The 13,999-nt window shown below is 18.3% G+C and overlaps 4 protein-coding genes and 1 non-coding gene across 5 annotated transcripts; 1 reads left to right on the top strand and 4 right to left on the bottom strand.

Moving 5' to 3' along the window:
- Nucleotides 1-460: 460 nt before the first annotated feature.
- Nucleotides 461-3,874, bottom strand: PADL01_1331200 (conserved Plasmodium protein, unknown function; the record flags this gene model as incomplete). Its single annotated transcript, XM_028683861.1, has 3 exons — nt 461-621; nt 819-2,051; nt 2,185-3,874. The coding sequence occupies 3 exons, from the start codon at nt 3,872-3,874 to the stop codon at nt 461-463; spliced, it is 3,084 nt and encodes a 1,027-aa protein (XP_028539997.1).
- A 1,277-nt stretch (nt 3,875-5,151) lies between these two features.
- Nucleotides 5,152-6,720, bottom strand: PADL01_1331100 (conserved Plasmodium membrane protein, unknown function; the record flags this gene model as incomplete). Its single annotated transcript, XM_028683860.1, has 1 exon — nt 5,152-6,720. The coding sequence occupies one exon, from the start codon at nt 6,718-6,720 to the stop codon at nt 5,152-5,154; it is 1,569 nt and encodes a 522-aa protein (XP_028539996.1).
- Nucleotides 6,721-8,602: 1,882 nt separating this feature from the next.
- On the top strand, nt 8,603-10,223 carry PADL01_1331000 (syntaxin, Qa-SNARE family; the record flags this gene model as incomplete). The annotated part of the gene is made up of 5 exons (XM_028683859.1): nt 8,603-8,780; nt 9,035-9,276; nt 9,473-9,585; nt 9,672-9,933; nt 10,173-10,223. 5 exons carry the CDS (start codon nt 8,603-8,605, stop codon nt 10,221-10,223), a joined length of 846 nt encoding a protein of 281 aa, XP_028539995.1.
- Nucleotides 10,224-11,269: 1,046 nt separating this feature from the next.
- Nucleotides 11,270-12,045, bottom strand: PADL01_1330900 (60S ribosomal protein L23, putative; the record flags this gene model as incomplete). The annotated part of the gene is made up of 2 exons (XM_028683857.1): nt 11,270-11,563; nt 11,920-12,045. The coding sequence occupies 2 exons, from the start codon at nt 12,043-12,045 to the stop codon at nt 11,270-11,272; spliced, it is 420 nt and encodes a 139-aa protein (XP_028539994.1).
- Nucleotides 11,740-11,829, bottom strand: PADL01_1330800. Its single transcript, XR_003699381.1, has one exon. It is a non-coding gene; the product is annotated as a small nucleolar RNA snoR18 (non-coding RNA).
- Nucleotides 12,046-13,999: the final 1,954 nt, after the last annotated feature.

The following is a 13,999-nucleotide window of genomic DNA, read 5'->3' as shown; positions in this document are numbered from 1 at the left end:
TCATACGTGTTAGTAGGTTCCCTCTTTGCCTCTATAAAAAGGGAACGTAAACAATCCTTTTTAAAAAAAAAAAAAAAACTTTTAATTTTGAGAAAAAGATATATAGGAAGTATTTACATATTGTTAATACAATTAGAAATAAACAGGGAAAAAAAAAAAAAAATAAATAATAAATAAATAAAAATATAAAAAATATAATATATATATATAATAAAATTAAGAAAAATACAAAAATATATACATATATATATATATATATAATATATATATTTAGTATTTTATGATATGTTAACATTTAATATATTTTATATCTTCCATTATGTACATGCAATAACCATAAAAAAAAAAAAAAAAAAAAAAAAAAAACAACATTTATGAAAAAATTATGTAAATGTTATGCAAAAGTTATCCTTTTGACTTCTCTTACAAACTTTGAATGAGATATCCATTTTGATTATATTCATGCAAAATTTTTGAGCTTTGGAACAAACTTTTTAATTTCCTTTTTGACTGGGACATTTTTTGATAATTTACTTAGTACCTTGCTTTTATCAATTAATAGGGTTTTGCTTTTGGCTTCTTGAATTTTGTTTTTCAGTTCTTCGCTCTCCACGCTTTCTTCTATAAAATTATAAAAATATAATAATATAATAATATAATAATATAAAAATATAATAATATAAAAATATAATAATATAAAAATATTTATAAATATTTATAAATATGTCACAATAGAACAGGACATACATATATATATAATATATATATAATATATATATATATATTATATATATATATATATGTTTATTTTTTATTACGTGATGCTACACTGGATGCTTCCTTTTTCTGTATTGGTAATTTAATCATCTTTGAAACATCCTTTTCAATAGCTTTAGTTGCTACTTCCTTTTTTTGTGTTACAGATACATCCTTTTGTACTTCACTTACATTAGTTGTGTTTCCTTCATTTTCTACCTTCGACTGTCTTAACTTGAAAAAAGAAAACATTGAACTCTTACTCGGTTTCTTCTTTTCACTTACTACTTCTCCTTTGGATGTTTCTACCTTTTTCATTCCAAATTTATTTCCTTTGCCTTCTTCAGTAATTTTGTTTTGTTCCACATCATTTTTATTCATCACAGTTTTAGATATTTTTGCAAATTTTGATACATTAGTATTATCTTCTTTATTATTCAAAGGAATTTCTTTTTTTAAGATTGACAATTTAGGTTTTACTCCTTCTTCATCTTTTATATTCATCATTTTTGTTTCAGCTGTTGAAGTTTTCCCTATCGTTTTGTTTAATAAAATTTTTTTTAAACTATCTTTTTTTGGCTCTATTTTTATTTTTGGCAAAGCCATTTTGGGTTTACCCACTAAGCCCTTACCACCCTCATCATTATTATTATTATTATTATTATCATCATTTTTTTTATCATCATCATTTTTTTTATTATCATCATTTTTTTCATCATCATCATTTTTATTTTTATTATCATTTTCTCTATTTGTGGTTAAATCTTTTACTTTCAGTTCTGAACTTTTTCCACTTGACATCATCTTTTTATCATCACCTACTTTTTCTTCAACGGCCTTACTCTTTGCAAACTCCTTCGTAACAACAATACTTGGCTCCTTCTTTGATAATGCAGGGAGCTTAATTTTTAAGATACCATCTTTTACCTTGGACATTTCCTTCTTTATAATATTGTCTTTATTTTCATTCTCATCCTGTGCTTCTTTCTTTTCCACTTTATTTTCTTCACTTATACTTTTATCATCCTTCATTTCTTCTTTGTCTGTTTTTTTCTTCAAGGTCAATGAAACATTCTCCTTTTCTATTTTATTAGACTCAATCTTGTTAGCAAAATTCTTGATAAAATTCTTTACAGAAAATGTTGAAGATACTTTATTTGTTTCTCCTACATCCTTATCACCTTCTTTCTTTTTATCATCCACATCTCTGTTATTATTATCTGCAACAGTTGTTTCTTTCTCCGTCTGGCTTTTACTTCCCTGTTCTGTATTATTATCTTCCTTATCTTTGGACTCTTCAAAAAAAAAAAAAAATAAAAAAAAAAAAAAAATAAATAAATACAAACATATAAACATATAAACATATAAATACATTTATATTTATATTTATATTTATATACCATTTAATATATTTGTTTTATTTTCTACCTGACGATTCCAATTTTAGGGAGAAGGACTTGAAAGACACCCTCTTTCCTCGCTGCACTGGGAACGACACTTTCTTTTTGTTCTCAAGAGGTGTCTTATCAACTATTACTTTACTTAGGATAGCCGATTTTTGAAAGCCTACCTTTCCTATTGTAGATATTTTCGTGTCATTCATATTTTTTGATATATCTACATTAGATTTTGATAATACACCACTTTCAGATTCCACTCTACCTGTTGTTTTATATTGAGAATGTTTTACATTCTTAAAAAGTTGTGCAGGCAAAATGGACTTAGATGGATATGGAGATATAGTTACATACATTTTTCCTATTATCACATCTGGTGGTGAATTGTTTTTTTTAGAATATATATCCCAAGTACTGTTTTTTATTAAAGTTTTCTCATTAATAAAAGAACATGAACATGTGCCAATTAACTCCTTTGCATTTACATCATGTATATCTATCATAAAACTTGGGACATCACCAGTTTTTTTTTGGGGTAAATTATTCAAATGAATTTTATTATCAATATTAAAAATATATTCTCCTGTAGACATAACCTGGTCAGGACTTTTAGGTTTACTAACCCTTTGAACATCTTGAATAGCTGAATTAACACTTTCATCGTCATATCTTACAACACATACAATTTTAGGATCATTCATAGGGCAATTTATTTCTATGATACCTATATGTACGTCAAATCCTGTCAAGTCATCTATATTGAGTGACTGATTATAATAACTTCCTCTTTCATTCATATTAATATTATTACCATTAATATTTATATTATTTATATTATTTTTATTTTCTGCATTTGATAAATTTTTGGTACCTATCTTATCATTTTGATCATCCATATTTTTTATGATATCAGGATAATTAATAACGGCATTTTGGCCACTATGAACCATTCTTATTAAATCAGAAAAACGATGATCTGCTAAAATATTCATATTATTCTCACTTGTTATCATCATCTTATTATTATTACTACCACTTGGAGGCAACCAGCCATTAGATTCAGAAGGTACTACAGGTGGTATAGGAGGAATAGGAGGACCTACAAAACTTTCATCTTTTAATAAACCAATAGATTGATAATATAACATTCCATATAATGAATTAAGACGTGGGTCAAGTGTTCGACAAGGATATATATAATCTAATAACATCTTTATTGTTTCGCTTTTCCTTTTTTTTATATCAAGCGTATTCATTACATTATCCTTATTTTCATTTATTTCAATAATTACTTGAGTACATATACCTGCAAAAGATTGTACTAATGTATCTAATTGAATATATAACAAATCAATACGGCGTACTGTATCTATTAAATTACATTCATTTTCTTTAATACTATTTAATTTATCTTCTAATTTTTTTGTATATAATTTATTCTTGTCTAATGCTGCATATGCTTTATATAATTCCTTTTGTAAATAATAATTATTCTTATCTGAACATGTCCTTTTCTCTTTCTCTATTTGATATAAATTAAAATAATGTCTTATCTTATTTTCTAATTCTTCTAATATATTTTCTATTATTTCCGGTTCAGGTCGAAGACGACCATGTATGGTATCTCTTGTTAAACTACAACTATTTTTATTTATTTCCATAAAATCGTTTAATGACTCATCCCATACATCATCTTCACCGCTCTTTTTTTTCTTTTTCATTTTTTTAATTCATAAATTAAAATATCATAAGTCGTAAAAAAAAAAAAAAAATAAAAAGAAAAAAAATAAAAAGATAGAAAATATGTTAATTGATAAATGAAAATATATAAATATATGTGTATTAATGTGTATAATATTACCTATTAGCCCCCAAAAAAAAAAAAAAAAAAAAAAAAAAAAATAAATGTTATAAATTATTATATAAATTTAAAGTAACCAAATATATACATATATATATTACGTTAATCTTGAATTTTTAATCTTTTTTGAAAAATGATTATTTGTACATGCATAATAATTGTTACTATAACAAAGTAGAGGAGGAAGAAAATAAATAAATAAAAATATAATATATATATATATATATATATATATATATATATTTATTTATTTATATTTATACATAATATTTATATATCCATTTCATTGGATATTTTATCCATAAACATATAGAACAACTTATCTATATATATAAATGATGTTGTTTAAAATAGTGGACGTGTTTTAAAAAAGTGATATACCCATAATTTTTTTTTTTTTTTTTTTTTTTTTTAACAAGAGAAAAAAAAATATATATATAATGATCTATCATATAAATTAATATTTTTATTATTTTTTTTTTGTTTATCTATTTTCTCATATTATATTACTATACCTCCACAGTTGTTAGAACAATTTATATGATCAACGTATTTTTTATTTTTATTTTTATTATTTATTTATTTTTTTTTTTTTCTATGCACACGCACGTATTTGCACACATTGCCACGTCATTATATTATATATATATATATATATATATATATATGTTTTTTTTCTGAACTGTTCATAATTTTTGTACATAATATATTTTTTATTTTCTTTATTTTTTCCTGAACAGTTCATATATTTTTAGACATGTTTTTTTTTTTTTTCTTTCTTTCCATATATATATATATATATATATAATAAATAGCCAATATGTTATTATGTCTACATAATTTTGTATTAATATTTTTTAAAAATGTTAAGCATATAAAAAAAAAAAAAATTGTTCTATACAGAATTGTATAAATAAAAACATTTTAACATTCAATACAAATAAGTGTACATATGTACGTATGTACGTATGTATGTAGTTATATAGATTATTTATGATATCATAGAAATAATATTACCCATATTTATTTATTTATTATTTATTTTTTATTTATTTATTATTTATTTTTTATTTATTTTTTATTTATTTATTTTTTATTTATTTATTTTTTATTTTATTTTTTTTTTTTTTGCACCCTTCATAATATCGAATTAATTTGCATTGCTATAGGGGTTGCTATCAAATAACCTACAACCCCCCAAAAAAGTGATGCAAATATCAAATCAGATCTCCCTATCATTTCAGACATTAATGCAGCTGTTGTTGGTCCTCCTATATTTGCGTTAATGGCTAATAAAATGTCATCAATATATATAAGTGCATGTTCAGATTTCGAAACACAATTATATATATAGGAAAAAATAAAAGTACATAAGACATGAATTATTAATATACATATTATAAATAAGACCAAAGGTTTTGCTATATTAAACACATTCTTTATATTTATTGATATTGCTGAAAGGGATAAATAATATATGGTTGTAAGTTTTAAAATGGTTGAATAATATTCTAATGATCTATAATATATATCCATAACAAAATCGATAACATGATTATTATTTATTACTTTATTCATAATGAATAATACATAATCTATTGAAAATATATATATAAATGTTATTATAAGTAAGAAAGGAGTTTTAATCTTATCTATATTAATATAAAAAGAAATATGTTTATATAAAAATTCGAAATCATTCAATATTTTTCTTGTTAAGAAAAATATGAACATGATAGCGAAAAAATCACAAATAATTACATGTATCATATTATATATAAAAAAATAAGGAGACTCCATATAATTTCTTTCCTTATTATTTATAATATTGATATGATTTGTGAAAGAGCCATATGATGTAAATAATGATTTTTTGTTTATTAATTTTTTTTCTTCATCAGCATCATAATTTAGAATGAATGAATTATATATTTTATTTTTTATATTTTCCTCCTGATCGGCTTGTTGTTCCTCTTTTTTATTTATTGAAAAAATCGAATTATCATTATAAGAATAAAAATATTTTGTATAATTTTTACATATAGGTAACATCATAAGAAATATATTTGTAAACATATCATCTAATATGAATATACTATTTCTCAATGTAGTATTTAAATTTAACATATCAGAAACTTCTATGAAATTAATAAAGCCACCTATATAGGTAGACACAAAACAAGAAGCAATATTTTTTAAATAATAACTATTAATATCAATTTTATTTTTTATAAATATATGTTTAATTAAAATATATGATATGACAACCCCAATAATGGTTGAAATAGCACCAAAAAAGAATGCAATACCAAGATGTAATAATCTGCTTTGGTTTATGAAATTATATATTGAAATGTTTTTAATTTCTTTATAATTATATATATTTTTATAAAATTCTGTTGTATACATAGATGATGATTTATATAAGAAAGGAATATTTTTTACTTTTTTCTTTATAAATGAAAAAGTTAACATTATAGATATACACAATGAATAAGATAAGGTTTGTTTTAAAAAAAAACCTGTATCGTATATTTTATTATCTGTTTGAAGTTCACATATTATATTCATAATTATTCCACAAAAAAAACTGAAAAAATAAGCACTTAAAAATTTTCCAATAGTAGTATAAAATTCTAATATAACACTAAAAAGGCTAATTGCGAGAGAAACAATAAAAGGGTTTTTCAATACATAATCTATCATTATATAAAATAAATAAATAAAAAAAAAAAAAAATAACCTGAACATGGTCAGGTAAAAAAAAAAAAAAAAAAAAAAAATATATATATATATATATATAAATATATATATATAACAAATTTTTATTTACAACATATTGTAAAATTAAAAATGTAACAAAATTTATTATTTTTTTATGTTGAGATTATAATGTATACATATATAATATTATTATATATATGTGGACAGTTTTTCTTTCTTTCTTTATTTCTTTCTTTTATATATATAATAATGAAAAAAAAAAAAAAAAGGTTTAATAAATATTCACATGTTCACATAATTATATAGAGAATTATATTAATTATGTGTTTTGAGATGTTATATAATAATTGAATGGTATTTTAATCTACATTTAATAAATTATATAATAATATTATATATATATATATTATTACTACCATCTTATAAATTAATCTACATTGTGTTTTTAAGCATTATATTAATATAAATGTGAATTATATTATTTTATATTTTTATAATTTCTTTATTCTGTAGATTTACATTTTATTTGATAAAATAATAAAAAAAAAAAAAATTTCACATTGATGTATTTGTAATATATATATGTATAATGTTTTTATATATATGATTTTATATTTTAATATATCACCTTCAAAAATACTCATATAAAAAAAAAAAAATGGCATTCTTATGAAACCTGATTTTAAATATTATACATATATATATATATTATATATATATTTATTTATTTTATATTTATTTAATTTTTTTTTTTTTTTTTTTTAAAAAGGAAAAACATGTAATTTTCAAATTAAAAAAAAATTAACGATAATTTATGTAATAAAAAATAAAATATATATTTTAAATACATTTTTATTTATATATAAATATATATATTTTATAATTTTGTGATGTTACAAAATTATTATATTTATTAATATGTATTATATTTTTACTGTTTCATAAAATAAAATTTACATATATAAAAATATTTTTTTTTTTTTTCCACAAATTGTAAAAGAACACATTCTAAATTGACAAAAAAAGAAAAACTGCTGTTATATATAAATAAAATATTAAAAAAAAAAAAAATATATATATATATATATATATATATAATATATTTATATATTTATGTTTCATTTATTTATTTAATATATTTATTTTGTTATATATAAATATTTTTTTTCTTTAAATAGAGAAGGAAAAAAAGTATGATTTCTTCACAGGAATTCTCAAAAAAAAAAAAAAAAAAAAAAAAAAAACTAAGAATTGACATATATATAATATATATATATATATTTTTTTTTTATGTCATATAAATACATATTTATATATATAACTCCTTTTCAGTCTAATCATTGTCCATTTAGAAGATATAAATTATTCTTCTATTTTTTTTATTTTATTTATTTATTTATTTATTTATTTATTTATTTTTTTTCTCATTCTTAAAAAATTAAGATATGATGAAAAAATAAAAAATTTCTCACTTATTGAAAATTACATAAAAATAACATAATATATATATTATATCTTTTTTAAAATATATTGAAAAAAAACACTTGAATTCTACTGTGTTATAAAAAATGAAAAATGATTTCAGAGAGTATAATTTTATATATCAATATTTTTATATAAAATAATAAAAATGTATCAAATTAATTAATATTTTAAACCCTTACACATATATACACGAGAAAAAAAAAAAAAAAAAAAAAAAAAAAGAAAGAAAGAAAGAAAGGGAAAAAAGAATATAAAAGGAAGTCATGTGTGTTTGTTTTTTATAATTTTATTTAATAATATTATTTTATTATTATTATTATTATTTTTTTTTTTTTTTTTTGTGTGTGTGAGGTAATATATTATTTACTTTTTATGGAAAATGCCATATGTTGATAAAACAGAAGAGTTTTTTAAAATCATTGAAAGATTAAGTAATGATAATATAAATATAAGAAAAAATCGAAGCACAGTTCAAGACACGCAAGTAGGTGAGCTTGCTTCGAAAATTACAGACTCATTGCAAACAGGATATCAGAAGTTACAACAGCTAGAAAGATGTAATAAAAAAATAACATAAATATAAAAATATAAATATATATATATGTATATATTTACATATTTATTATTTTTGTTATGAAAGGATTTTTATTTGTTCATTGTGTATATGATGTAATTTTTTTTTTTTTTTTTTTTTTTTTTGAAAAACATTGTACATAGTAACCTATATGTGCTTATATAGTAAAAAATGATATAATATATATATATTTATATTTATTTATTTTTTTTTTTTTTTGTGATTTTTCCTTTTAAGGTGTGAAACAAAAAGGTATTTTTAACGACAAAACGTCAGAAATAGAAGAACTGACTTATGAAGTAAAACAAACAATTACAGATGTAACGAATGATTTAGATTCATTAGTTCAATATGCTTATAATCTAAATATTAGTAACCCTCAAAGTAAAACTCATATTGATAATATTATATCATCCTTAAAAAATCGTCTTTTCGATTTTACAAAAAAATTTAAGGATGTCTTACAAATCAGGAGTGAGGTAATATAAAGATATTTTTTTTTTTAATATAATATGGAATAATAGTAATTTAATATTTATTTTATATGTTTTTTTTTTTATGATATATTGTCTTTATTTTAAATAAGGGAACTTATGTTTATTCATATTTATATATATGTACACATGTTTATATATTTATATATTTATATGTTTATATGTTTACCATCTTATGTAGCATATAAAAAAACAAGTGAATAGGAGGAAAATGTATGCCTATACATCTAACGAAGCAACGTTTAATAATGATAATTATAAATTTACTCCACTTGGAGATATAGATATTGAAAGGTAAATAAAAATAAAAATAAAATATATATAAACATATATACATATATATATATTTATATATATATATTTTTATTTATTCCTCTTAGTGGTCAGCAACAAGTTTTAAAACAGCCATATAAATATTCATATATACATTCAAGAGCTGATGCAATGGAAAATATACAAAAAGTAATTGGAGATTTAGCTCAAATGTTTCAGAAGGTTGCTACTATGGTAACACACCAAGATGAAATGATAAAACGTATTGACGAAGATATAGATATATCCTTAGAAAATACGAGAGAAGGACAAAATTATCTTTTAACTTATTTTAATAGATTAACATCTACAAGAACTTTAATATTACAGGTAAGAATATGATAAAAAAAAAAAAAAAAAAAAAAAAAAAAAAAAAAAAAAAAAAAAAAAAAAAAAAAAAAAAAAAAAAAAAAAAAAAAAAAAAAAAAAAAAAAAAAAAAAAAAAAAAAAAAAAAAAAAAAAAAAATTGTATAAATGATTTATATATAATGTAGATAAATATATACACGTGATGTTCATAATAAGTATATCATTTTATTTTTATTTTATTTTATTTTATTTTTTTTCAGATTTTTGCTTGTATATTCATTCTGATAGTATTTTTTGTCATTTTTTCATAGAATGATTATACAAAGATTAAGTAACACATACTTGTGGAAGTCAAATAATTAATAATATATAAATATATATTATATATATGTTATATATATATATATTTATATAATTTGTAGTAGTATATAATATTATTTTGATATATATGTAATAATATCATAATAATGTCTTTATTTTTTATTTTATTTTTTTTTATGTATGCACATATATATATATATATGTAGGCTTACTTATGTTCAACATAAATATTTTTATATAATTATATAAGAAATTTATTTATCTTTTTTCTCAGGAAAAATTATTATTATATTTGTAAAATTAATGGTTACTTATTGATATTATAAAGAGGGGTGGTATGATATGTACATATATAAATAAATACACATATATATATATATATATATATATGTATGTATATTTCTTTTTTTTTTTTTTTTTTTTTTTTTTTGTGACCCCCCCCATAAATATGTATATATATATATATATATATATATATATATATTAATATACCCATATTCATTTTTTTTTTTTAAAAAAAATTTTGTTTGCATATTTTTGAAATTCTCTATTTAAAACTTGTGATAAATAATTGAATAAAGGATTTCAATTAAATAACTTATAATTTTAATTCATTGATATATACATATTTAATTTTTTCAATAAAGGAAATATGATTAATTTGAAAAAATAAATAAAAACATTACACATATATATATGTGTATATGTATGTATGTATATATGTTGTGTCCTTAATATTTTTTTGAAACATATATATATTAAAATAATGTACAGGTCAATATTATCAAATAATATATACGCTACAAGTTTTTTTTTCATATATTATGAATAATAAGAAAATATTTTAATTAGAAAAAAAAAAAAAAAAAAAAAAAAAAAAAAAAAATAAAAATAAAAATAAAAATAAAAAAAAATAAATAAATTGCCTATATAGATAAAATTATTGATATATAAATATATATATATATATATATATATATATACTGTATATATTGTATGCGTAAGTTTTTTTTTTTTTTTTTTTTTTTTTTTTTTATTAAACAATTGCAGATGCTGCTGATGATAATTTTGGCCACAACTCAGCACATTCTCTAGCAACAGGTCCTGTGATAGCTGATCCTTTCATTTCTCCTTTTGGATTTACAATAACACCAGCATTATCTTCAAAATAAATATAATAACCTTCATGTCTTCTCCAAGCTTTCGATTGACGACAAATAATTGCATTCAAGACTTTTTTTCTTAAATCTGGTTTTCCTTTTTTTACTGTTGCTAAAACCATATCACCTAATGAGGCGGCTGGTAATCTGTTAAGACAAGATCCAAAACCCTACACAATAAATAAAATAAAATAATATATATAAATATAAAAATAAATATATATGTATATATATATATATATATATATATATATATATATATGTACATATAATTATTTACACATTCCCTTATGTTAATGGTTAATGTTAATGTTAATGCTAATTTTTATTTTTTTAAATATATAAAGGAATCAGCATATTTATATTATCGGCTATTAAATTTATCAACATGAAATTTTTTTCAGTCCTATCATTGTAATCATCATATGACTTTATATATTTATATATAAACAAGGGATATAATATAATAAATATATACACATATATATATATATATATATATATATTTATATATTTATATTTTTACCTGCACAGCTATAATATATAAATTTTTTCCTCCACTATTATCACAACAATTTATTAAGGCTCCTACTGGTAAGGATAATGTAATCCTCATTTTATTTTTTAATGTTCCTGCTCTTCCTCTTTTCATTTTTATTATATAAAAATATATATATTTTAATAAAAAAAAAAAATTAATATTTACAAAAAAAAAAAAAAAAAAATTTATAAATACATACAATATATATAAATATATTATATATAATATATTTTTTATATATATATAAAAAATTGATAATCTTTTCAATTTTCAAATTATTAACATATATAAAAATAAATATTTTATATTTAACATTTGAATTTTTTTTTTTTTTTTTTTGTCAATTTATAAAAACTTTTAATTCTTAAAATGAAACATATAAAAAAATATAAATATGTATATATTTTTTTATTTTATTTTTATTTTTTTTTTTTTTTCTTAAAATATAAAAATATGACCCTCAAAAATTTAAATTAATATGAGAAGAAATTATTATATATATATAAATATATATTATATATAATATTTATAAATAAGTCGTATATTTTTCCAGGATTATTTTATTTTGATATTATTAAAATATTATATATATATAAATATATATATGTAATATAATATATATATAATATTTATATTTAATGTATATTTTTTATTTTTATATTAATTCATACAAATAAATTGTAGATAACCTAATTTAATTTTTAAGAATAAAAGAAAAAAAAATTAATACATATATATTTAAATATATATGTATTTAATTATAAATATATTTATTTATATATATGTTGTGTTTTACTTATATATAAAATTTGTAAGTTTGAAAAAACAAAATGTAGGCTCCACTATTAATAATAGTGACATAAGGGTCAAAATAAAAACAAACTATAAAGTATATATATAATATTTTTTATAAGTATTATATAAATAATATATATATATAAAATATATATATAATATATATATATATATATTTAATATGTTTAATATTTTTTATATATAAAATAAGTATATATTTTTTTGTATTGTATTATGAAAATATCATGAGTTATATCATATATATATATTATATATATTTATATTTATTGAATAAAAAAAAAATATATATATATATATTATATATATATACAATATTAATAATTGTGTATTCCTTTGTTTTATTTATTTAATTTTGGAGGTTCCATAATTTTTTTTTTTTAAAAAAACAAGTCACAAAAAAAATTATTCTTCTATGCATATTATATATATGTATGATGGTTTTTTTTTATATGTATTTTTATTTTATTTATAATAATATATAAAAAGAAAAAATACAAAAAAAAAAAATAAAATTATATTTCATCTGATATATATATATATATATTTTTATATATATAATAAAATATTTTTGTTTATAATAAGTCCTATATAATAAAATAAAAAAATTCTAAAAGAAATATATTTAAATGATATTGTATATAAATGTATCATTTATCAGGTAACATATTTTATATGATTATAATATCTGAATTTTTTTTTTCTTTCATAAAAAAAAAATATATATATATATATTTTTATTTATTTATAAATATATTGTAACATTTTCATTTTATATTTCAACTTATACTTTGTTTTATTATTTTTTTTGTTTTATAAAATATTATATGTTGTCGAGGTTTTTATATAATTTGGCATATGGAATGATCTAAAACAAAGTGAAAATGTGCACTTACAAAAAATAAAAAAAATAAAAAATAAAAAATAAAAAAATAAAAATATATAACATATAACATATAACATATCATATTCATTTATTCATTCCCCATTTAGATGAGGCTTTTTTTTTTTTTTTTTGAAAGTTCATAAAAATAATAAATTACTATAACAATATATTAAGCAAAAATATATACATATAATATACTTATATTTTTATTATGCTTATCATAAGACTAAATACATATTATATGAATATGTAATTATTATACTTAAAAAATATCCTTGAAAATAATTTTAAATATTAAAAAAAATTGTTTTCTCTAAATAAATAAATAAATATATATATATATATATATATATATAATAAGTGCTA

Source organism: Plasmodium sp. gorilla clade G2, assembly GCF_900097015.1.
Source record: "Plasmodium sp. gorilla clade G2 genome assembly, chromosome: 13".
Taxonomy (NCBI): Eukaryota; Apicomplexa; class Aconoidasida; order Haemosporida; family Plasmodiidae; genus Plasmodium; species Plasmodium adleri (nom. inval.).
This window is presented reverse-complemented; position numbering and strand designations above follow the sequence as displayed.